This window comes from Tauraco erythrolophus, chromosome 1, assembly GCF_009769465.1.
Source record: "Tauraco erythrolophus isolate bTauEry1 chromosome 1, bTauEry1.pri, whole genome shotgun sequence".
Taxonomy (NCBI): domain Eukaryota; kingdom Metazoa; phylum Chordata; class Aves; order Musophagiformes; family Musophagidae; genus Tauraco; species Tauraco erythrolophus.
Window position 1 is genome coordinate 114,339,827 of NC_141465.1, and position 24,455 is coordinate 114,364,281.

Consider the following 24,455-nt stretch of genomic DNA (forward strand, 5'->3'; position numbering starts at 1 on the left):
CACGGCTATTGGTACTGGCATCAGGCTAGTTTTATCTCCGGAAGGAGTAAGTGACAACTTCAATGACTTTTATTGGTGAGATTAAGAAAAGTCATTTATTTCTACAGTAATAAACAGAAAAATGTGGGGAGAAGTTTTAAATAAAATAACAGTTTATTTCAATTTAAATACTAGATTCAGGTCAACTGGCAGCACTAACCCAGAACTTCTCTAGAAAGCCTTAATGTGGAAAATGACCCGGAGAGCTGGATTGGACAGAGCCCTTGAAAAGATGCGGAGAGCTGTCAGGCTGAGTTGCATTTCTTACATGTGTGATGCTACCAGTGACTTCCTAGCAGGTATTATGGCCCTGTATGCCTCTAATAGTTGCTTGTGTAATAATATATGATGTAGAAATGGATTCCTGTGTTGCCAACTAACTGCAAACTGGGCACAAGTGTTTTAATTTCATTCCGTTCCTCAGACTCTTTCTGACTTCCTTTTCCTTCCCTTCTCTATTTGTTAGAACATTTTGTACACCTGTAACCATTTCTAAGCTTTTGTTTTCCAATTTTTCACCTTAGGAACAGACTCTTTCCGCAAAGTACTCTCCTCCAGCGCTACTGAAAATTTCATGTGAGTCATGTATGTGTCTAGAAAGGGGAAGAAATTTGGGATAATAGAGGCATCACTCCTGATATTCATAGTCTCACTTTCAGGGTTTGTTGAACACACAGTACCCCAGAATAGCTCCAAAACTAATACAAGGCCATCAGATTAGTTTAATAACAGCAATATTTGCTTTCTACTGCACCATAAACCAGAAAGGAACACCAGAGAACTGTGAATCAAGACATACAACATACATTTGCGGTGCTGTGACCCGAGAGTTTTGTCAGATATTCTAATCTGAATTAATCAAAATACTGCGTGAAGTTACAACTTGTGCAGTGGCATTGCCATGATAGGTTGCACAACTTCTCTTGGCTTGACCCACTGTCAAGTGGTCATTCTGTTCATGGAATCATAGAATCATTTCGCTTGGAAAAGACCTTTAAGATCATTGAGTCCAACCGTTCACCTAACACTGCCAAGTCCATCACTAAACTATGTCCCTAAGCACCACATCTACACATCTTCTAAATACCTTCAGAGATGGTGACTCCACCACTTCCCTGAGCAACTTGTTCCAATGCTTGACAACTGTTTCAGTGAAGAAATTGTTCCTAATATCCCATCTAAACTTCCCCTGGCACAACTTGAGGCCATTTCCTCTTGTCCTATCACTTGTTACTTGGGAGAAGAGACTGACACTCACCTTGCTACAACCTCCTTTCAGGTGGTTGTAGAGAGCGATAAGGTCTCCCCTGAGCTTCCTTTTCTCCAGGCTAAACAACCCCAGTTCCCTCAGCCACTCCTTTTAAGACTTGTGCTCTAGACCCTTCAGCAGCTTCATAGCCCTTCTTTGGACGCACTCCAGCACTCAATGTCTTTCATGTATTTAAATTTTTAGAAGTACAAGGAGGGAATTAGTTAATTAGGTGTTTTGTTGTCTGATACACAACTGAATTATAAAGGTAACCTTTTAATCTAAAACAATAGCTAAATGGAAAATGGAACATGAAATACGATAGTTTGACTGGAGCATACAGGATAGGTTATCAGGCTGGTTTTGGCATCGAACATCTTGCTAAGCCACAAGCAAACTTGCTGAGGATGCACCTTGCATACCTTACATCACCTGCAAGCTATGTTTGCAGTTCACGCGGGTTTGGGCTACATTAATAATGGTTCATCCTTTCACCTTCAAGCATGCGTGCTCAGGAAAGCATACTTGAGTGTTGCTATTCTAATACAGAGGAGAGGTCTTGCCCTTGTCTGAACGAGTGGTGCCTGAACAGAGCGCTTCGGTTGCCAGTACTGTTCCGTTCACTGACTCTTACCCACGTTTTGCATGCAGTTTATTCCATTCGTTCAATGTGAGCGGTGTACATATGAACGCTGAAAGAACAGGAAATTACAGTACGTGTATGAGCATACAGTTAGTGTGTAGCAGTGAACTCGAACAGGCGTACAGTGAGAATAAAGAATCGTATTGTTCCTTGTCTAACACTGTATGCACATCCAAGTGTATGTGTATATACACACACAAACACACACACAAGTTGAATTCTGCAGGAAAAATCACGTAATCACAAGGAAAAAAAACATAAGCATCATAATGTAATGATAAAGTTAGAATTATTGCATGTTTAAATTCAGGTCCTTTTGTTGGGCTGCTTTATCATTATGTAGATACTACCGCTGAGTATCTACTATCATGGCAGGTGAGACCTTCTTCCTATTTAGATTGTTTAAATTCCATTTGCTCAGTTTGTTTTTCTTGAAATTGTCTGTTGGATATGGCATTGAAATAAAAACCCAAGATTGGGGTTATTTCAGCAAAAGGTTTCTAAAATTTAGCCCCTTATTTTTTCAAGGAATCTCCAAGTCCATAGACTCCAATTTATTTTTTTTTTCTTGTACCTCAAAACAATGTTTCTGGCCTCCCAGCTGTTCTGACTCATTCTGTTCATATTATTCCCTTATGTCCATACTGTGCTCTGGCCGATCGCATGAGTCAAGTTATACCTCCTTTCCCACCTCACTATATAAACCAGGTTGCGAGATTTCCCTGAGAGTAATGCAATTTGAAACACCCAAAACCCCAGAAAATGCCATGTTGTGATTCATTCTAAATTTGATCATGGTAGGTGGGGAAGGCAGAACAATTTTATTGAGACAGACTGTTTGGGACAGAAACATGCTGAGAGCAAAAGCCTGGCTGGAACCACAGAGCACAGGGGCTCGAAGGAGCCCAGGGCTCACCCCTGTGCACTGCCAGGACTTGCTTAGTTAAGTGATGAGTAGTGTTCCTCAGGGGTCAGTATTGAGTCCAGCTCTGTTTATCTTTGTCAGTGACAGGGAGCATGGGATTGACTGCACCCTCACCAAGTTTGCTGACAACACCAAGCTGTGTGTTGTGGTTGGCACCCTACAGGGAAGGGATGCCATCCAGAGGGATCTTGGCAGGCTTGAGAGGTGGTGTTATGCAAACCCCATGAAGTTCAACAGGGCCAAGTGCAAGGTCCTGCACGTGGGTCGAGGCAATCCCAAGCACAAATACAGGCTGGGTGGAGAGTGGATTGAGAGCAGCCCTGAGGAAAAATACTTGGGAGTGCTGGTGAGAAGCTCAACATGAGCCAGCAATGTGCGCTTGCAGCCCAGAAAGCAAATCGTATCCTGGGCTGCATCAATAGGAGCGTGGCCATCAGGTCGAGGGAGGAGATTCTGCCCCTCTACTCTGCTCTCGTGAGACCCCACCTGGAATACTGTGCTCGGCTCTGGAGTCCCCAGCAAAAGAAGGACGTGGAGCTGCTGGAGCAAGTCCAGAGGAGGGCCACGAAGATGATCCGAGGGCTGGAGCATCTCTCCTATATAGGAAGGCAGGCTGAGAGAGTTGAGGTTGTTCAGCCTGGAGAAGAGAAGGCTTCTGGGGAGACCTTCTAGCAGCCTTCCAGTACCTAAAGGGGGCCTACAAGAAAGCTGGAGAGGGACTTTATACAAGGGCATATAGTGATAAGACAAGGGTTAATGGATTTAAGCTGAAGGAGGGTAGGATTAGATTAGATCTAAGGAAGAAATTTTTCACTCTGAGGGTGGTGAGGCACTGGAACAGGTTGCCCAGAGGAGCTGTGGCTGCCCCATCCCTGGAAGTGTTCAAGGCCCGGTTGGATGAGGCTTTAAGCAACCTGGTCTAGCGGAAGGTGTCCTTCCCTGTGGCAGGGGGGTTGAAATTAGATGATGTTTGAGGTCCCTTCCAACCCAAACCATTCCATGATTCTATGATTCCAAGACGAAACCTGCAGCCTCCAAGATGAAGACGTGTCGCACAGCAGAAGAGGGCGCCAGACAACAAGGAGCAGGCGTTGGCTAGGCGGTGCTTTCTGAGGCCCAGACCTCTCCCAACACGGGAAGGTGACCCGGGAATACGGCACTGGGGGGTGCGGGGTGCACCGTGAGCCCCGGGAAGCGAGCGGAGACACGCTCCTCCTCCCTCTGAGCCGCACCTTCTGTAAATAGGGAGGGCAAAAAAATAAAGATTTAGGGAAAAAGTTTCCCTCTCTGCTCTGCTGATCCCCGCGCAGGCGGGGCAGGGCCAGCGCTGCCGTGCGGCAGAGGGGAAGGCTGAGGCTGCTTGGACATCGCGCAGCACCCTTCGTTTCGCTGGGCGCGGAAATACTAATGCGGTGGCAGCGCCTCAAACGAATGGCAATTCTGAAATAAAATTAAAAATAAACAACTGAATTTTAGATTAAGCAAAGCCAACTGCAAAATTGATTGACAAATTTTACTGGCACAGACTGTTAGACGGTTCCTCGTGCCCTTTAGCTCGCAGCGTCCTCAAACCCTCGCACGCCGGGCAGCCAGCGACACGGCACGAAGCACAGCGGCCGAGCGCCGGCGGGTGCCGAGCGCTGCCCGCTGCCCGGCGGGCAGAGCCCCCGGCGGCCCCACGGCAGCGTTTCGCCATCCTTCGCCCGCAAACCGCACGCCCGAGCAGGGATCAAATCCCAGCCGCAGCGCGCGCCTCCTCCCCGGCCCCTCGGCGGGAGAAGGCAGCGCGTAGCGACGCGGAGCACCGGCCCCGGCCCCGGCCCCGCCCGGCCCCGCCGGCCGGAGCTCTCCGAGGTGCTGGAGCGCCGCCGCCGCCGCTCCGCCGCCGCCGCTGCCCGCCAGCGCTCAGGCGGCCTGTGGCGGCTCCAGAGGTGGTGACGAGGCGTTCCCAGCGGCACAGGCACCGCGGCCCAGTGCTCAGGACATCTGGGCTCTCTGTTGGGGCTTTGTTTTTACAGATATCCCAAAAGAAGTCACCGTCTCTCTCTCCGCCCCGGGGAAACGGGGATGATGATATTGCCTCTCCGGAAGCTGCTTGGAGACCGGTGTCTAAGAAGCAGGTTTTCAGCTTGCGGAAATGGCTCCCAGCAGTGGAAGAAACCTCAGTTTGCAGTGCAAGAGTCAGATATGTTTCCCGAACGGCAGAAGGGCAGAGAGCAACGTGCCTGTTATCCCAGTCGGCCAAAGCACTGCGTGCAACGGGTGATGTCAGTTCTGGTTCCTACAGTGTGCAAAATGCCTCTCTGTTATATTAAACTATGTTTCAGTGTTTGTTTTTTTTGTTTTTTTTTTTACTTATTCATTGTTGCACATGAACATTTTAATTTTTCCAGTATTGAAATATTTTAAATAATGTGTAAGGCACAGATACACAACATACTGAACTCTATTTCCAATCAAATAGCGGCCTGGCCACAACAGCTGGTTCAAAACATATTTGGGCACATTCGCACACTTGCTGCAGAGTATGGTTTCACCTTAACAAGTGTGTTGGTTCTCTCAAGCTTCTTTTCAGGCTTTCTGAACACATCTGATTGGGACCAACTTTTGCTTTTCTGCATTTTTTAACAATAGTACATGTGAGCGCCATCCAATCAGCACGGCCGTATTGTATGCATGCCTTGGATTCCCTTTGCACCAATCTCATTGATTGCAGAGACGGAGAATATTGGACTCACATTAGCCAGCAGCCTAGATGTGGGGAAAGGAAATGAGTGAAAACAATGAAAACACACCTCATGCGTTTTGAGAACTATTTACCTTCCGGAGATTAATTTAATCTTAAACATTTCTTTGTTAATATTTTAATTTCTTCAGTATTATTCTTCTTTGCTTAAGAGTACATTTCTTTCTTCGTTCCTAGCTAATTACTAACATGGCTCAATATAAGCTGGGAGAACATCTAAACTATAGTCTCCGTACCTGTGCAAATGTGCAAAACATTTGTAAGGGTTATTCTACACACAGTTTTCCATCAATTGCCAGCCTGATGATTTCCTCCTTGTGGAAAAATAACAGAAATTGGGGGAATGGGAGAATATTGTCCCACAAAGTTCAGCTTACATCTTAAACAATGAGCTGTAATATTAGAGCAGCTTTGAGGTGATACACAGTTGCTGTTCCAAGAAACGGAGTGCCGGGAAACAGTTAAGGCCTGCATCTGGCCGCATGGAACGTGCAATATCCCTGAAATGGGGAGAAGAGTGGCGCGGAAGTACCACGGCTTGTCCCTGTTATCAGAGATAAAGAGGAAGATAACAGCATAGCTGCTGTCAAGAAAGATGGATCGCAACTGCCTCCTCAACAACAATGGTGGGATTGTGCCCTGAAGCTGAACTTTGCTCATTATAATGTCATTGTAATATGTATGACTAGAATCACTCAAGCTCCACCTGAAAGTAAAGAAATAGTATAAAATGGTTAAAGAGAAGGGGGATGTTAGGGGCGAAGACTTCCATTGAAACATCTGGGATCAGTCGACGGGCTGAACCTCTCCCCCCCCCCCCCCCCCCCCCCCAGCTATTGGGTGAGAGCTCTGTGTTATGTGCATTTACTTACTAACATTTTGCTAGCTATTTAGTATTATCACTGATCAGTTCTAATATATATGGTTCTAAATCAAATCTATTTTTGCAGTCAGTCCCTATCACTGGCTATCTTTGAATCTGTATCCTGTCACGAGCATCAGTATTAAAATTTGTTGTTTTAATATAAGTTTCTGGAAACTTTAATATATGGGAGGATGACTCATTGTGCTGCCGGAGAGGTCCCTGAATAGGTTAGGCAAACACTCTCCAACTTAGCGGGCTGCCCAGGGTGGGCAGGTGGGTTGGATACAAGGGTCTTGTCTTTCTTGGGAAACTGGTAGACTGGTCAAATTGCTCCTGACTTTTATTGAACTGACCTCTATTGGTCGGATACTGTGTCATTCCGTGACACTCCTATGGACACCTTTATCATGGAATAAAAATGATTCGTTCTGATATAGTTTACTACATTTTGAATGCATATTTAAAAACATACAAACTTGGATTTATTCTGGTAAAATAATAACACTGATGTTTGTTTACTGAATTAACTTGCAGGTATAAAGAAGTCTCAACAGCTGTTATAACAAGTACTTAGTCTTGAGTATACTAGAAAAAAATACAATATTTTTCTTTTATGTAGTTTCACTGTTTTTGTTAGTGTTACTATAGATAGAGAGCAATATTTTTCAGTTTTTCAGGCAAATCACAGATCATCTCCTGCTGCAAAATGAGTGCCAATTTCAATTTTCAAAATATCAATGTGATTATTCTACTCAATATAATTTTATTTACACGTGTCGTTATTCAAAAGTCATCTGGAAAACCTTGATGTGCCTGGCGCTGAGTATTTTCCACAGGGTGAAAAATTTCCACTGGAAATAAGAGGAAAGAACTCTATAACCTTGAATGAGCTTTGAATGGGGCTTGAAAAATGAAAAAGATGCCTACATTTCCAAATCTTTCTCCTTTGTTTCCATCATTGCACTGACAGGTAACAGTTTACCCTCCCTCCACCCTCCCATGCACCCACTGCATGTGCAATTCATCATAAATTTCCTTCCACCTTCAGGTTAAATCTGCAGACTATGGTTAATGGTAAGAGCAGTGAGTGAAGCCCCTTCTGCACTAGAAAGTATAGGAGACTACCAGATCATCTAAGAGGTTACAGGTGGGCCATGAATGCATTAATATATGCTCATAAAATATCTCACTGCTGCCCAGTTCCATATCTTTGGTCCCGTTCCCTTTCTGTCTATAGAGATACAGCACCTCTGCAAAGAAGACCCATAAATGATTTCACAAATTTTCTGAAGTTGAGTGATGCTAAGCACACTTTCTGGATCTGGAAGTAGCTTCCTATATGAATCTAGAAACAGCAAGTGCTGGGTTTTTTTTGACCCTTCTCAAATTGTCTAGATGAATGACAGATACTTCCCATGTATTTGAGCATGTAACTTCCATCATGCTGGTTTTGATCCTATGCATGTAAACAAGGGCAAAATTTTGTCCCATCACAAAGATTTGGGGTAAACCCAAGAGAATTTGTTGTGATTTTTTTTAAGACAGTAGAGTTAGACAAGCAGAACTTGCATGCCATCGCTCTAATCCTGTAGATCAGTACCACCATTGCTGGTAGGAAGGCACAGGCTATTTACTGTCTTTGCGAGGCCTCAGGTTTTGCCTGAGGTTTTCTTGACCTGTCTGTGGCTTTCTTTTTGCTTTCTGTAGCTGTTAACAGCAATATCTTTATTGAGTAGGTGGCTATAACTGTTTTACTTTTGCTGAACTTTCTATGGTACAACAGTAGCTTTATACGGATAGTGACAAGAAGTTACACCGTGTAGAATGAGATATTTATAACTGACATAATGGTGTAGTGTAGAGGAATAGAGGTGTGGTAGAACAGCAGAGTCCTCTGAAAGGCGGGACACAGGATACTGTAGAAGAGTCGTAGGGTGATAAAAAAAGGGGCACAGCCTCGGCACTGGAGAACTCAGGGCTATAAAAAGCTCTCCAGCAGTCAGCTAAACAGTGCAGATTTGGGAGCTGGGCAAAGCTGGTTTAAGAACAACAAAAAGAACAAAGAACAAGTATGTAACATACGTAAATGGCATCACATAGAGTAAAATTGGACGTAACGTGGAGATATAGAGAAATGAAGAAAGAACAAGGTGTAAAGGCACATTAGAAAATATACAAAAATAGCCCTAGGTTCAACCCCAGTCCTAACACAAGGAAGAAGAAACTCTACCATGTCACATTTTTCTCAGCAAAGAACTTGTTGGGAAGACACTGATGACCAGCCGCATCCCTGACACCCGGTGCTTGAGCAACGTCGGTGCTGTTGATCTTAGGTCCCAGAGGGGCAATGGAAGGGAGAGCACAACACCCAAAAAAGGACAGATAGGTAAGCATGTGTGTACAGAAAAATGAACTGCATTATTATTTTCGATGTGGTTTTTTTTGTAGTAACGTTATTTTTTTCTTAATTTTTCTATAATTATTAACTCTTACCTAATGGTTCTTTGATTAGACTGTTAAGTTTTCTGTTATACTAATAATAAGTTCTGAGTAAGTTGTGTTTCTTTTTTTTCATAACCAAACTCAGTGCATAACATTAGTAATTGGAGCAAAGGATGCATCTCTTGGAAATTTGGGCTTAACAATCTCTCCAAGGTCCCAGACAGTATCTGGCACAGTCAAAAATAGAATAAAGATATCCTGTCTCCCAGCCTGGCACATTAACCACAGGACCATTCTTCCTGCCTTTGCTTTATTTATTACATTGTAATAATTATTATGCATACTGAGCTCTTTGAAAGTACATTGCTATAAATACTAGAAAAGTGAGCACGTTGTAATTTGAAAAATACCAACTCCTGTTTTTCAGTACATCATTCAAACCATGGAGCCATTAGGACAGACCCCAGGGAATCATACTGCCATGACTCACGGTCCAATAATATTCAATTTAGCGCACATCAGCGCTACGACAAAGTCAGGCGCTGCGTAACAAAATGGCAAAGGTGAGTCCAGCACAGCTGAACAATGTATTTATTTTCTCAAAACTCAGGGCTAACCTGCTCCTTGTTAGCTGGTTATGAATGGAGCTTTCAGAAACGCAACCAACTCACGTTCATCTCCACAGACTGCACTCTTAACTCTCCTGCAGGACATACTCTGAAGTCTTCTGAGCAGGACTCAGGTTCTTCCTCAGTTACTGAGATTATCCTGCACACTTTATTTCCTTACAAGACACTTTTGCAGTCCGCTTTCTCTCCTGGACTTCCCATTAGACTGCAGTGTACCATTACATCAGCTTGTGACTGGAGACTGATATTGCAGGCAGGTCCTCTGGTGCTCACAGTCTATGCAGGGGCAAAAACGTCTGTTCTTTCTTTCTTTCTTTCTTTCTTTCTTTCTTTCTTTCTTTCTTTCTTTCTTTCTTTCTTTCTTTCTTTCTTTCTTCTTTCTTTCTTTCTTTCTTTCTTTCTTTCTTTCTTTCTTTCTTTCTTTCTTTCTTTCTTTCTTTCTTTCTTTTTCTTTCTTTCTTTCTTTCTTTCTTTCTTTCTTTCTTTCTTTCTTTCTTTCTTTCTTTCTTTCTTTCTTTCTTTCTTTCTTTCTTTTTCTTTCTTTCTTTCTTTCTTTCTTTCTTTCTTTCTTTCTTTCTTTCTTTCTTTCTTTCTTTCTTTCTTTTTCTTTCTTTCTTTCTTTCTTTCTTTCTTTCTTTCTTTCTTTCTTTCTTTCTTTCTTTCTTTCTTTCTTTCTTTCTTTCTTTCTTTCTTTCTTTCTTTCTTTCTTTCTTTCTTTCTTTCTTTCTTTCTTTCTTTCCTTCTTTCTTTCCTTCTTTCTTTCTTTCTTTCTCTCTCTGCCCCCCCCCCCAAGCATTACTGAAATGCCTGGTCACTAACCTCAGGGATCTGCCTTCCACAGGGACACATCTCAGGCTTGTTGAGGTAAGTGTGAGCAGGTAATTAAATCTCTTTGAGGAGCTCAAGTAGTCAAGTTTACGTGACTGAGTAGCCCAGCGTAGATACAAGCCAGATGGTGTGCTAGCTGAAGCACTCTTCGAGAACACTGATGGTGCTGAGGTGAAAACACGGGCAACACATGGGAGGGAAGGAGTCCTTTTAGCTGCTAATTGGGCTCACAGACCGACAGGGCTGACGGCTTACAGTCAACAATACTTTTAGCATACTGTATAAACAATTCATCTGAGTGTTGATTTCTGGAGAAAAAGTGAACAAGAAACCAGGAGCTGACTTTTTTTTTTGAAGCACTTTTCCTTAACTTTCGTCTGACAGCTTGAACCCAAAGCGAACTTCACTTTAATTTATCTACTGGCTGACAACATATGTGAATGGATTTTCCATTCTCCCAGCAATTCCTACTGGTGAAAAAACAATGACCACAACAGAAAATAATTTGTGGAGAGGTGAAAGAGTAAGCTGATGGAGAAAATCATGTTCATGAAAATAACCAGCTCCACGTCATGGGCTTAAAATGGGAAAAGCATGCAGGAACGCCAGCATTCAGCATTGCCTCTACTGGATGATTTCATTTGCAAAAACCCTGGGGCCAACCTTCTCCCAGAGCGATAAAACCTCCAAGAGTAAAAGCTTCTCACAGGCCAAGAAATATGTATTTGCAGCAGTTCTGTCCCAAAGTGAATGTCTCCAGGTGGACTATGATGCACTCAGTGAAGTTGGTGTAAAATGCCACGGTTCTGTACTACTTTGCATTTACAAAGTGCAAAGTGATTTGTCATCAAAATTTCTATTTGTAACTTTTCGTGAAATTGTAGCTGAAAAGTATCAGTTTCCATATAATATGTGAGGACACCGAAGTACAGCAAGATTCAGTGGTTTAGCATTATTTACGATCTTTGAAACAACTCCCAAATTCCACATCTTGTATGCTAGCCAACACCGTATGGTAGAGTGCCTTAGACTTTGGGCCATTTCCACAGATCTTCAAGGTACTGGGGACCATTTAGTAGTATGCACTAAGTCTTCCCAAAACTCAACACATCTTCATTCCAGGGAAGGTTCTGCCTCATTTCAACCATTCTACCTTGAAGCTCATCTAGTAGAGAAGGCAACCCCTATAAGATGCGGCAACCACTGCTAGCTATGCCTGATTGAGACCAGCATCTGTAAAGATCGAGAGATTTCTTTTTAGTTAATCTTTTGCCCTTCAATTTAATTCCTTCTTTGCCTCCTCTTGGTAGGTAAATTGTCATGATTGCAAATGTTTTGCACAGAAAGGCGACACACTGTCAGAGTTAAGTGGCATATTGATTAATCTTTCCTTTTATTTCTTTTTTTATCCTTGATTTACCAGATATTTCGAGAAGGAACAACACCTTTTGTGAAGAGGCTGGCGGCACGCCACGGTGGTGAAACGTGCCCTTGTAAATGGAACAAAGAAGCCCGGTTAGGGATCCTGATCCCAGCACAGGCTTTGCTGGGATGCTTTATGTGCCTAAAACGTCAGTGAAATGCTAGTTTCAGACAAGACACCTCAAAAAACCCAAACAAAACCAACCAGGCCCCGACTTTATGGTATCTCATGTATGATTCACAGCGGGTGCGCGGAGCCGCGAGAGGCTGCTAGCAGAGGAGTAGCGCTTCGCGGAGGTACAGATGGCTGCGGGACTGAGGCCCTGGGGAGCCAGAGCGAGTCAGACGGGACCACGGCGCCGGCCCGACCCGGGCCGAGCCTCCTGCCGCCGGGAAGCCGTTGTTTCCGTACGCGGCGGTGCGGAGCTGGTCAGAACGCGGCTCCGCACCCCGCCTCGCCCCCGGCGGCGGTAGCGGAGGAGCCCGGTAGGCGCCCGCAGCCGTCGGGCGCCCCTCCGGCCGGTGTCCCGCTGGGCGCGGGGTCGGCGGAGCCTCCGGCGGCCTCTTCGGAGGGAGGAGGTGAAGGAGGAGGCAGCGCCCGCCGCGGCGCCTCGCCCGCTCCTCAGGAGGGCACCCCGCGGCCGGGGAGCCGAGCCCGGCGAGGGCTCAGCGCCTCGCCCGCCCCCGCAGCCAGGCCGCGGCGGTGCCGGCGGCCGCCGCCGCAGCGCGGCGTCTGCGTGAGGGGGGGGCCGGTGGCCAGCCCGCCGCCGCCGCCGCCGCCCCAGCCGGCCGCGGGCTCCGCCGGCCGCCGCGGCCGCAGCATGCCGAACAGGGCCGGCCTGGACACGGCGCTGAGGATGTCCCTGCAGCGGAAATCCTCCAAGATCCACTCCTCGGCTGGTGAGGAAAGGGCGAGGCGGGAGGGAGCGGCGGCGGGAGGAGGCGCCGCGGCGGGGGAAGGAGCGCGAGGGGAAGGGAGACGGCGCCTCCGTGGCCCGGCCGCCCGGCCCCGCCGCCGCGCCGCCCGCACCCCTCCTCCTCCTCCGCCGCCGCCGCCCTTGCCGGGGTATTTCAGCGGCTGCAGAGGCGGCGACGGGAAGGCCGCGGTGCCGCCCGTGCCCTTGGAGTCTCTGCGTGGGAAGGAGATGCCGCGGACCCCAGGGCCGCGGTGGGGCAGGGGAGCGCTGCCTGCCCGCCCCCACGCCCCGTGGGCACCGGGCACCCTGCCCCGCCTCCGCACCCCGGCCCCAGCGCCGCACGCATCGGGGCTTCCCCACCTCCAGCCGCCCCAGTCAGTGCCCTGCACAGGGCCCTTGCATCCCGCCGGGCACCCAGCGCACGGGTCCCCTTTTCCCCTGCACCCTGCCGGGTACCCAGTGCACGGGGCCCCTTGCCCCCCGCACCCCAGCGGGCCCCCAGCCGGCAAAAGGCCCCGCACACCACCCGGCCTGCTGCTGCACAGGCATCACCACCCCTTTCCCTGAGCCACCGGGGTCAGGGCAGGTGGTGGAGAACCTCCAACGGACGACCTGGTGCTGGCCTCTCGTGACAGCACTGCGGAGGGCAAGGTGTTGTCCTCTTCCTTTCTCTTGGTCCTGATGGTTTCTGACAGTAAAATTCCTTGGAGTGCATCTGGTTGCAGAGTAATACTGCCAGCAGAGTGGGGGGAGGCAGCTGTCCCCCGCACCGCACCAGGCTGATCAGGGGCTTCTGTCCTGTGGTTAAGACTGGGGAGAGTACCAGGCACTGCTGTGAGCTTGCAGAGAGGTAAATTAATAAGGTTTCTCCAGAGGTTCATTTAGGAAAATGCTTTCCAACTCGTTCGTAAGAAAACAGACAAAAATGGAGTGCTTTGAAGTTGTGATTCTGGTCCCAAAGGACTTCCGCTGACTTCTGTACGACCAAGGTGCATTCAGAATTCACTCGTGGTATCTGTTTTACTTAGGGATAGCTGAAGCCTCGGTGACATTGTCTGTGACTTATGGATAGGTCCACTAAAAGGTGGAGACACTCATTCCTGCGCAAAATGTTTAGGTGCCTAGTACAATCTCTGTGGTGAGTAAGGGTGCAGTATGATGCTCCTTCAGCACTTTCTATTTGAATAAAGAATGTGCTTTTGAAGGACAGTTCCTGATCAGCTCTACTTTGGGTTAAATTTCCGAGCACCTTGGAGAGCATTTGCTGGATTGCTTTTGGATGACACTGAACTGGAAGATGTCTTCCAGCCACTTGTGGCTGTTCAGCCCATGGAACCAGGCTAGAGATAGCTTGAAGGAGAAGTCACCTTCCCTTTGGCTCCTTTGCGCAACCCAGTCACTCATATTGCCCTGTTTGGCCTCATTGCTTGCTAATAAGGACAGAACCTCAGGGACCTCTACATAGCTGCTGAAGTAAGCAGGATGCTAAGCAAAGAGGTGTGTAATGCTAGCTCATAGGGAATGGTAAGGCTTCAGACTAGGATTTAGCACATTGCCAGCTTTACTTATCTTCAGTGTAAGCCATTCAGATGAAACAGTCGCAGTTAAGCAGATTCCACTTTCCAGTGCTTGAGGTTCTGTCCATCTCTGCAGTCCGATCTGAAATCCTGTCCTGTGGCAGGGAAGCTCCTTTCCCAGAGCTGTAGTCCAGCAGATCTGTTTGCGACCTAATGTTTGGAATCCAAACTTAGGTGCCCTTACCCCTGACCAGCCCTTCAGATGCTGAATGCTTGTCACTTGAGAATGTTGAGCTTGAACATGGGATACACACAGGGTTTAAGCTTCAGCTTTTGTAAATAATACTTGTGGATCTAGGTGGTTAAGTTGCACTTCAGTCAGCTGGCATTTATCTATACACAGCTTTTGACTTTAACTTCCTTTCCTGTAAACTAAATCCAAATGAGATGATGCATTCTGAAGAAAGATGGGGGTTGCTGGTTAGCATTATGATCATTGCTTCTCAGTTGTTGAACAAAATATTTCCTATTTAAAATATTTTTCTGAAGGATAACAGGGTAATATCCAGTCTAGGTATATATAAGGCCTATAAAAATTACATAGTAGAGGTTTGTTTAACTTACTACATAGACTTATTAAAGGATTTGATTGTAGTTGGCTTAGGACACGAGCGCCAACTCTGGGGGCTTAGGATGACCAGAGCCAATCTCTCTGCTGCCCAGGGAGAGAGGAGGAGTCCTGCCTTCCCCCTTCCTGCGTATTCCCATTGCCTTGCTTGTGTCAGCACGAGCCATCAGATGGTTACACGGTCACCTGGATCAGTGCTGATGTGGCTCAGTACCAGCCTGTAGGGTTTCACATGGCAGCAGGGGACAGACACAGCAAGGCAGGAGTGCTCCGTTTTTCACAGAGTGCTGTGGCTGGGTGTGCAGACCTGCCATCTGTGTGGAGCGAACAGGTTCTTACAAGGGGCTCTGGGCTTTGTGAACCCAACTGTAAAAGAACGTTTGGAGAGCTGCTGTCAGCTGAAAATCAATTCAGATGTGGCTGTGTGGTGGCATTGCAAAATCTGAAGACCTTTCCTGAGCTCAGTGGTGTGGAGGTGAGGGTGGTCACCCTTTTGTCTTCCTTAGTTGGGGTCAGGTAACCCTGTCTTCATCTGCTGCGGTTTCCTTGGCAACTCCGTATCAGAATATTCTACCTTCTTTCCTTCTTTGAAGAGAAGACGTGTCCTGCTTTAAATACTTGTAGTTTGTTCTCTAGTCTTGTTCACTTTTGCGGGAGTTTTGGTAATCTTAAAACATTAGCTCATAGTTTGGGTCACAGAGATTTCTTTTCATACTATGTGAAGTATTTCAGTGGCTTATAGGTGTTGTTCTTTAGTCAAGAAGAGCAGTACCTCTGTGATGGTCTAATGATGTCTTCTCACATCAGATTCAATTCTGATTTTCTACCGTCTTGCATTTTGTAATGTGGCTTCCACATGTGCTAATAGAATATAAAATGTAATTGGTGTATTTGGTAGAGTTTTAAACCTGCGTAGCACCGATACAAAGGACTTCACAGATGATGTGAAAAGGATAATTTAGAGATGGCGAGTCACCTCCTGCCACTCAAATGATCAGTCATCTTCTTTTTTATGCATTTGTTCATTAATCGATTTTTTCTTTTGCTTTGTACAACTAAATCTTTTTATTGCTGTAATGTTGTACCAGCTGAGCTAAATTGATTAGATTTAAATTATTCTCAAAGAAGTCTCCAGCTCTTTACTGTTGGAACCACAGACATCAAAGACTAACTTGTTCTTCTTCCTGCCTTCTTAAAGTCACTAAAAATAAGCAACTGTCAATAAAACATTGGATGATTACACAAAAACATTTTTATTTTTAGGGCAAAAAATTTTGAATTCCAACTTTAGGATGGATTAAAGGTACAAAGATCTTGATGTCATTTACTGCGGTCTTTTTCAGCTGCTCAGTGATGTACATCAGCAAGAAGAAATGTTTTTAGTGTAAAGATAGTGACAGAATCTTCTCTTAGGACATGAGGAGCTGAAATATTAACATAATTTCATGGTATGAAACCATAGTATTTTTGTGTCTTTCGTTTCCCATGAAATATTTGCTTATGATAGAATCATAGAATTATAAAATCATAGAATGGTTTGGGTTGAAAGAGACCTTAAAAATCATCTAGTTCAAACCCCCCTGCCATGGGCAGGGACACCTTCTGCTACGTCAGGTTGCTCAAAGCCTCATCCAGGCTGGCCTTTATCACTTCCAGGGATGGGGCAGCCACAACTTCTCTGGGTAACCTGTGCCAGTGCCTCACCACCCTCAGAGTGAAAAATTTCTTCCTTATATCTAAACTAAATCTTCCCTCTTTCAGTTTAAAGCCATTGCCCCTTATCCTATCACTACATACCCTTGTAAAAAGTCCCTCTCCAGCTTTCCTGTAGGCCCCCTTTAAGTACTGGAAGGCTGCAATAAGATCACCCTGGAGCCTTCTCTTCTCCAGGCTGAACAGCCCCAACTCTCTCAGCCTGTCTTCATAGCAGAGGTGCTCCAGCCCTCGGATCATCTTTGTGGCCCTCCTCTGGACCCGCTCCAGTAGCTCCATGTCCTTCTTTTGTTGGGGACTCCAGAGCTGAATGCAGTATTCCAGGTGGGGTCTCATCAGAGCAGAGTAGAGGGGCAGAATCACCTCCCTCGACCTGTTGGCCACGCTCCTTTTGATGCAGCCCAGGATACGGTTGGCTTTCTGGGCTGCAAGTGCGTGTTACCTGTTGAGCGTCTCATCAACCAACACCCACCAGTCCTTTTCCTCAGGACTGCTCTCAATCCATTCTCCGCCCAGCCTGTATTTGTGCTTGGAATTGCCTCAACCCACGTGCAGGACCTTGCACTATTATAGTTTGTGCTGTGTATTTGGTCTTAAGAACCGCAGCTGTCACTTGGAGTCTTACTCCCTTCTGATAGGAAGGGATCTGTCCGTTTCTTTTGTCAGAGGAATGCCTGTGTAAGAACCTCTGTGGGGTTAGATCCTGGTTTTTTGCTGATAGTACATTACCATGATTGCAGCTGTTGGGAAGTGTCATATGGAGCAGTTATATTTGCACACAGGCACTTAGATTTTGCTCCAAGCTTTCATCTGTAGTTATTTACAGGTTGGACATAATTCCTATACATATATGTAAGATGCACAGTAGGTATAGGTGAAACACTTAAGAGTCAGATTTGTACTATTTATGTATTTCTGTTGCTGCTTCACAGAAGGCGGCTTTTGGTGTGGTGCAGGTCAGCTTCAGGCAGTGTGAAAAGCACAGTGAAGGCTGAAGCTTTTGCGTGAAGCTCACTCAGGTCACCTGTACTCATGGGGTGGCTGCTTCATACTTTGCAGGCAGATAAACAGTCACCCTGAATGCATTTTTAACCAAACAAACCCTATGAAAGGGGTCAGCATGGTGCTGAGCTAACAAATTCCTCAAGTATTAACTTTTAAATGCTTAACCAAGAGCAAAAGCCCCCTTCTGCTGTGAGAAACATATCTGGCAGGCTTAGCGACAGTGGGCACTACACAGAGGGGTGTACTCCCTCAGCAAATGCTTTTAGTGCCCATTAACATTACCGAGAGCTACAGAAACATCTAGAAGGATGATTGCAACCATAGTGCTGGCACATAGAAATTCTAGCCTATGATGTAAAATTTTTCCAGGTGAAGACCGGACAAGTCAAGTCTCCTTGTGCCATTTGAGTGTGTGTTTATGCACACACTCAAACTGTGTGGTGGTAATTACGTGTAAACAGAGCTCTCAGTCACATCAAAGGCCCAATCCTATTTCCATAAACACCAGTGACAATTACACCTTTTCAGCAAGACCTCATCACAATAAACCCCATGTTTTACGTTACTGTGTTTTCATAGTAGCACAAAGCGGAGTCTTCTCAAGCAATGTGAGATCTTGCTCAGCTTTGAAGTGAGGTGGTGACAGTGACGGGGCTAACTGGAGGCCAACCTGAACTTCTGCTGTCTTGGGTAACTCACTTAAAGCTTGTCTGGCTGTGACAGTTAATTTGCATTAGGATAGGAGGGAATTCAAAATACATCTTCTTACGACACTGAATTAGGAAAAGAGGTTGTGTACACAGCTACTGTGGAATAATTTAATATATAAACAAGGTCCTAAGAACTGTGGCAGAAGAAACACTTCTTTGCCTTTCTGTGGTGAGGGAGGTGGTATCATGAATAAATCCATTAATGATCAAAGCACTCAGATGATGGGGAACACAGTTATTTATGAGTTAGTCAAAGAAATTTAACTAACCTTCAGTTTTTAAGATTAAATGAAATTAAATGTATTTAATAAAAATAATAATTTCCACCCCACTGTATAGCCAATATATGAACTCTGTTACGTTATTTGATGATATTCATAACTCCATTGAAAACAGACACAGTAACTGTCTATTTATAGGAACTATTTTATTCCTTCTCTGCTCCACTCTGTCTCCACAGGACTTTTGTCTCAGATTTTAGTTCCCTAGCAGTATCTGCTTTTAGTGTACTTCCCTGTGCTGGGTGAGTCAGTATCCTTCTCATTTTCTGGGTAGATCTAAAAGTACTGCCCTGCTAGTGTGATTTGGCAGTAATGCTGTTGTATATCCATGCAGGATTAAAGCATCTGACAGTAAAATGATTACAAAGAAACCTGCTGTCTCTTCAGGGTTCTAGAATATCTCCAAGGCAATGAAACTGCATTTACTGGGTACAGAACGAATAGTCGTTCAGTATCTCATTTGCATTGCCACGAGGTTTGAGTACAGTCTTGCCAACTCTGTAGGAATTTTTTATGTGGAAATCTATAACTTCAGAAATGATGTTGATTTAAAACATTCCTTTTTGGTTTTCTGGTGTGGGTTTTTTTTTTTTTTTTGATAATTAACTCTTCTTCCCTCTGCAAGAAGTTCCAAGCTGACAGCTCCCAGTGGCTCTGGATGGCGTTTTGGATGATCACCTGAAAATTGATGGCAGCATCTCAAACCGATCACCATCCAATTAGTTATCAATTCACAAGGCATTTTTATTATAGTGAAGACTTGCTGAGGGCCCTATGGACAACCACGTCATCCATTTCTGCTCTTCTGGGAGGTTGTCAGATGACACTCCATAAACTTGCTACATGGTGGCACTCTTAGCTGGTTCTTTTCCCTTTGACCATTCTTCTCTGAGCTGTCGAACATACCCTCTAAATAATCTTTGAATCTGAGAAGACTGATTTGCTACTTGTGAAACAATATTTCTAATGCCTATGTTAGCTTTATTTCTATAATGGATTACTGTTTCATATTTGCTTTCCTGCACTGTGTTGCATTGTGGCACATTTTAACTAGTCTGTAATAGCGCAAATATCAGAATATCTGTTACAGTATCTGTACAGCCCGGTTGCCGACGGGTTCTTTTAAGGGCTGGTTAATCACAAAATCTCTCTGGTAGAGCAGAGCAGTATATTAGACTTTGAAAAGGCAGTTGAACATCTCTGCAGCAACAGTTTTCTGCTTCTGGGACAGCCATTAATAAAGTTTGGCCTGGCCTTTCCATCAACGTAAATGCTTTCCTTTCGGTCTCCCACCTTTTCTAGCTGAGTCTTTTGGAGCAATTGCAGGTATTCAAGACATGACATCTGAGAGCTTTAGATTCTCAGCTGGTACACTCAAATGAAAGATTATTGACATGGTGAAAGACAGAGGAGAAAAATTAACAACCTGTTAACAGACTTAACAGAACTGAAATGATTGTATAGGTTCCATAGGGGAGAGGAGGCATCCTTACATGTTGTTTCATACTGACTGGAAGGCCTTGATTTTTAATTCCTAATCTCTTGAATGCAGATGACCAGACCCATCTATTTGATTTCATTAAATAGGTGGGTAGTCATAAAGAGTGAAAGCAAAAGTGTTTATCTCCTTACAATTACACCACCCTGACTCATTTGCTGCTTTGAATAGGAGGAGGGCTCAGGTGTTATCTCCTGCTGACCCAGCGTTGTTCTCCTATTCACACGAAGCACAGCGAAGGCAATCTAACATCCTGGGCCTGTGAGATATAGGAACGTTCTACCCAATGCTTATAAAAAGGATATATGAAACAAATATCCCAGGCTTTTCTGTGCCTTTAAATACTCTAAGCAAACGTCACCTTAACTTAATAGGTGCAGTTTATTTGTAAATGGGAGACAAAAGATGCTGAAAGAATATATGCAAAGTTAACAGCAGCAATCATAACTCTGAAACAGATACAGAGGCTGCATCTGCATTTGTCATATCAGTTACACGGATGGGAATCAGGACTTGACCTGGAAGCTTTAAACTGAAAGCCATTTGTCATTTACTCAACATTTCTGCGTCGCTGGGAAGGCTCAGCATAGTTCCTGCTTCAGTGGTCCTGTGGCTACTGAGCTGAAATACATTGACCTCAATCCTGGTGCCTTGTTTTGAAGAGCGACAGAAAGACAGGGGAAGTAAGGTGTGTGTGTGCTTACTGACCAGTCCCAGCCTGAGAGGACCAGTCCTGCTTTACAGATTAATAATCAAATCTTGTTCCCACAGTTTCACTAATACAAGCCTGCGCCTGGAAGCTCTCCTTATGCCATTTGTCTGCCTGGTAGTAGATGAAAAAAATAGCTTTTGTAAGAGCTTACCAGACAGACAGGAGGAGAGAGTGCTCTCCTTCTCCCTCCCTGCCCCAAATGAAACTCATCCTCATCCTGCACTGCCTGAAGCATGGTGACTATTCACTCTTCACTCCTTCACTAAAATCCTGACCCTTGCTGAAGTTTTCCCACAATCTTCACTAAGTAAAAAGGTTCTTACCCTCTGTTTTTGATGAAAGCAATTTTATTTACAAATCTGAAATTTGCTTATCTGTTCTTTGAAAAGATATTAAACTCTATAGATCTTTATTAGGATAGCAAAAGGAGGTGATCAGTCTTCAGAAAAAGTAATGAGTAGTTAGGAAGATCTTAAAAATTTGAAGAGAAAGAGTTGATTGCTTACGGTAAAAGCAAAAAGATACTGGGGGCTGGGGTCCGAAATTAAGACACTGCAAGAAAGTGCAATTATTGCTAAATGTATTAACATGTAAATGTGCAAATTAACTCCTTTTTTAGAGATGTTCCTTCTTGAGAAATTGGAGTTGGATGTCACTTCAGGTCTTTACATATAGCATTTAACCTCTATAACAAGAAGAATTAAAAATACATTTTCTGGAGAGGGGGAGAGTAGTGTATTATTGTAACGTACTATATAGAATCATAGAATCATAGAATGGTTTGGGTTGAAAACGATCTTAAAGATCATCAAGTTCTGACTCTGCTGCCATAGGCAGAGATGCTTTCTGCTAGGTTGGGTTGCTCAAAGCCTCATCCAACCTGGCTTTGAACACCTCCAGGGATGGGGCAGTCACAACTTCTCTGGACAGCCTGTGCCAGTGCCTCACCACCCTCAGAGGCAAGAATTTTATTCCTTAGATCTAATGGAAATCTACCCTCTTTCAATTTAAAGCCATTACCCCTGTCCTGTCACTACATGGCCTTGTACAAGTCCCTCTCCAGCTTTCTTGTAGGCCCCCTTTAGGTACTGGAAGGCTGCTAGAAGGTCTCCCCATAGCCTTCTCTTCTCCAGGCTGAAGAACTCCAGTTCTCTCAGCCTGTCTTCATAGGAGAGGTACTCCAGTGCGGAAGCGGGATTTGAAGACCCCAGAGACGACTCAATATGAGTTAGCTGCAGGAATCTCGTTTATTGCGCAGTTCTTATTGCTTATACAGACAACTTTTGCCAGTCATCTTGAGACCACACCTTTTCTACAGCATTATTGGATGATACATATGCTTGTCGTGTTTAACAGGCTATTTCAAAAAACACCCGCCTAGCGAAGCTCTGCTCTAAGCAAACACTACTCCCTTATCATACTGCATAGTTTTCTTATCCTCTACTTCAAGGGCATTCCGCCCCTGAGGCCTAACTTCCCAGCTCCCGTCTTTATTCACACAGGGTTTTCTTCGTGCAGTCTCTTCAGAGAGCCACACTCCAACAAATTCCCCCTTTCTTTTCTTGCACGAATAAAACCCTGTGTATGAGGCTGGCAATTTCAGTTACTAGCATATTGTTTTGGTACAGCCTTGCAAAAGCAGTTTCTAGCATACTACTTCCCTTTCCGAGGGCTTTACTATTTCCACTATACTCAAGATTCCGCTGAGCAGGAGGGTGTCAATCGGCAGGGTCGTTGTGGAGAAGGGAGGCAGGCACAGCACCTTCAGGGCGTCCCCTGTTTATCCACACAGTGTGCTCTGCAGCCTCCCTCAGCTCCGCTCCGAGCCATCCCTTTTCACCCTCAGCAGAGTCTATGACAAAGGTACTGACACGGCGTTGCCGCACGCGTGGCCAGTGCGTGCAACAAGGCTGCCCAGTATGTGCTCTGCTGGCTAACAGCAGTTTTTGCGAATCGCAACATGTTGTTCAATAACAATCCTCCTAGCTTCTCTTTTCAAAGTTATGTGCTCACAACTAAATCCAGTTTGTAATTCTTTGTCATTAATTCGGTACCAGTTAATTCTTTTCCTTCCAGTAGCTACGGGTGGAATCCATACACCTTCCGATCGGAGAAAACACACAAAGCATATATACAAGCAACTTTCACACACGTAATATACCAAACAATAAGAAAACATAAAAACAGTTTACATATCAACATGCAATCTTCTATTACAATTCTTTTGAGCCATTTTTCTCATTCTGCGTCTCTGTCATCACTTTACGTTTCTTGCTGGTAACCAGTATGGACCTGTGGGAAAGAGAACACAAGCATACCCTCTTCCCCATGTAAGCAGAGGCACAGGGCCGTCCCATGAGTTGAGCCCAGTTTCTTATAATATACTGTTGTTTTTCGTACAAAAATGGCACTGGGTTTAAAATTATGATCCACAGCCGTAGTATGTTGCCTAGAAGCAGGCGAATTAAGAAAATTTAAAACATATGTAGCTTTGTCTGAGGATTCTTGTGGGGAAATATACGGAAGGCTCCCCCTTTTTGGTTTTTCCTTTTTATTATTTTTTTTTTTTTAGTGTGTGTTTTTTTTTTTTTTTTCCTTTAGAATCAATTACCCTTGGGAGTACAAACAATCGTGATTTGTGGTGGATGATCGTCCCAGCTAGTGTGCATAATCCTCGTGATATAAGACCAAAGACACCAGTAGGAATTAAATGCACCAACGTGTCAGTGATTACTGTTGACCAAAACATTTAGCTGCCAATATCTCTGCTTTATAGTGTTCCGAGCCCACATTGTGACACGCCTTTACTAAATCTGCAATCGTTTTTGCCCGATTTCTGATAAGATCAAGAGCTTGTTGGCAGTCTGTGTTAGCATTTTCAACGGCTAACTGGAATACCAACACATCTGCAGTAGCTGGATTTTCTGTTTATCTCTGAACTGCCATTTGTAGCTGATCAACGAAATGCTCATAAGGTTCCTGTGCTCGCTGCCGAATGGAAGCAGAGGAAGCCTCCCCTGTCCCAAAAGTCATGGACACGTCTTAATGCTCTCTTAGCCAATTCAGTCAGTTGTTGGAAAGCCACTTGCTGTAACCCTGCCTGTGCCTGATTTTGACATGTGTGACATTTTATTCATCCTAAAATATTTATCTCTCGATTTAAGAAATTTAACACCTATAACACTTTAGCTATTGTTTCATTGGGAGATTTCCCCATCATTCCCCCTTCTTGTTTTAAAAGCATATTCTCCAAAGTACCATGTGCGTATTCTATGATCGGTTGCCCAGTAGGATTGTACGGAATACCAGTAACATGCTCAATACCTTATGATGACAAAAATACATATGTTTGATAAGAGGTGTATGCCAAAGTTCCTGCGAGCGTAAACCACGAGAACTAACACCATTCATTGGTGGCATGATCATATTTTAACAGCTACTACACAATTGTACAATTGAGCGGGCTTGCTCTCTTGTTATACCAAATTGTCACCTAATAGCATCAGCATTCTGATGGTAGCAGTCATGCAAGATGTTTGCCTGCACGAGCGAGTTTGGTACCAGAGCTGCACTCGTGAGAGGCTCAGCTCGCCTGTTCCCTTCTGCTATAGGCCCTGGAAGCGCAGTGTGCGCTCGCAGATGTACAATGGAATACGCATGTTTACGGTTTTGCAACACTGATATTA

General features: G+C 44.8%; 1 protein-coding gene across 1 annotated transcript in view; it reads left to right on the forward strand.

Annotated features, from left to right (window-relative positions):
* Positions 1–12,609: 12,609 nt before the first annotated feature.
* ATP8A2 (ATPase phospholipid transporting 8A2) overlaps positions 12,610–24,455 on the forward strand; it is a 350,180-nt gene continuing 338,334 nt past the window's right edge. Inside the window, exon 1 of the mRNA XM_086613205.1 lies at positions 12,610–12,688. Coding sequence (XP_086469331.1) covers positions 12,610–12,688 — 79 coding nt within the window. The remainder of the gene's footprint in view (positions 12,689–24,455) is intronic.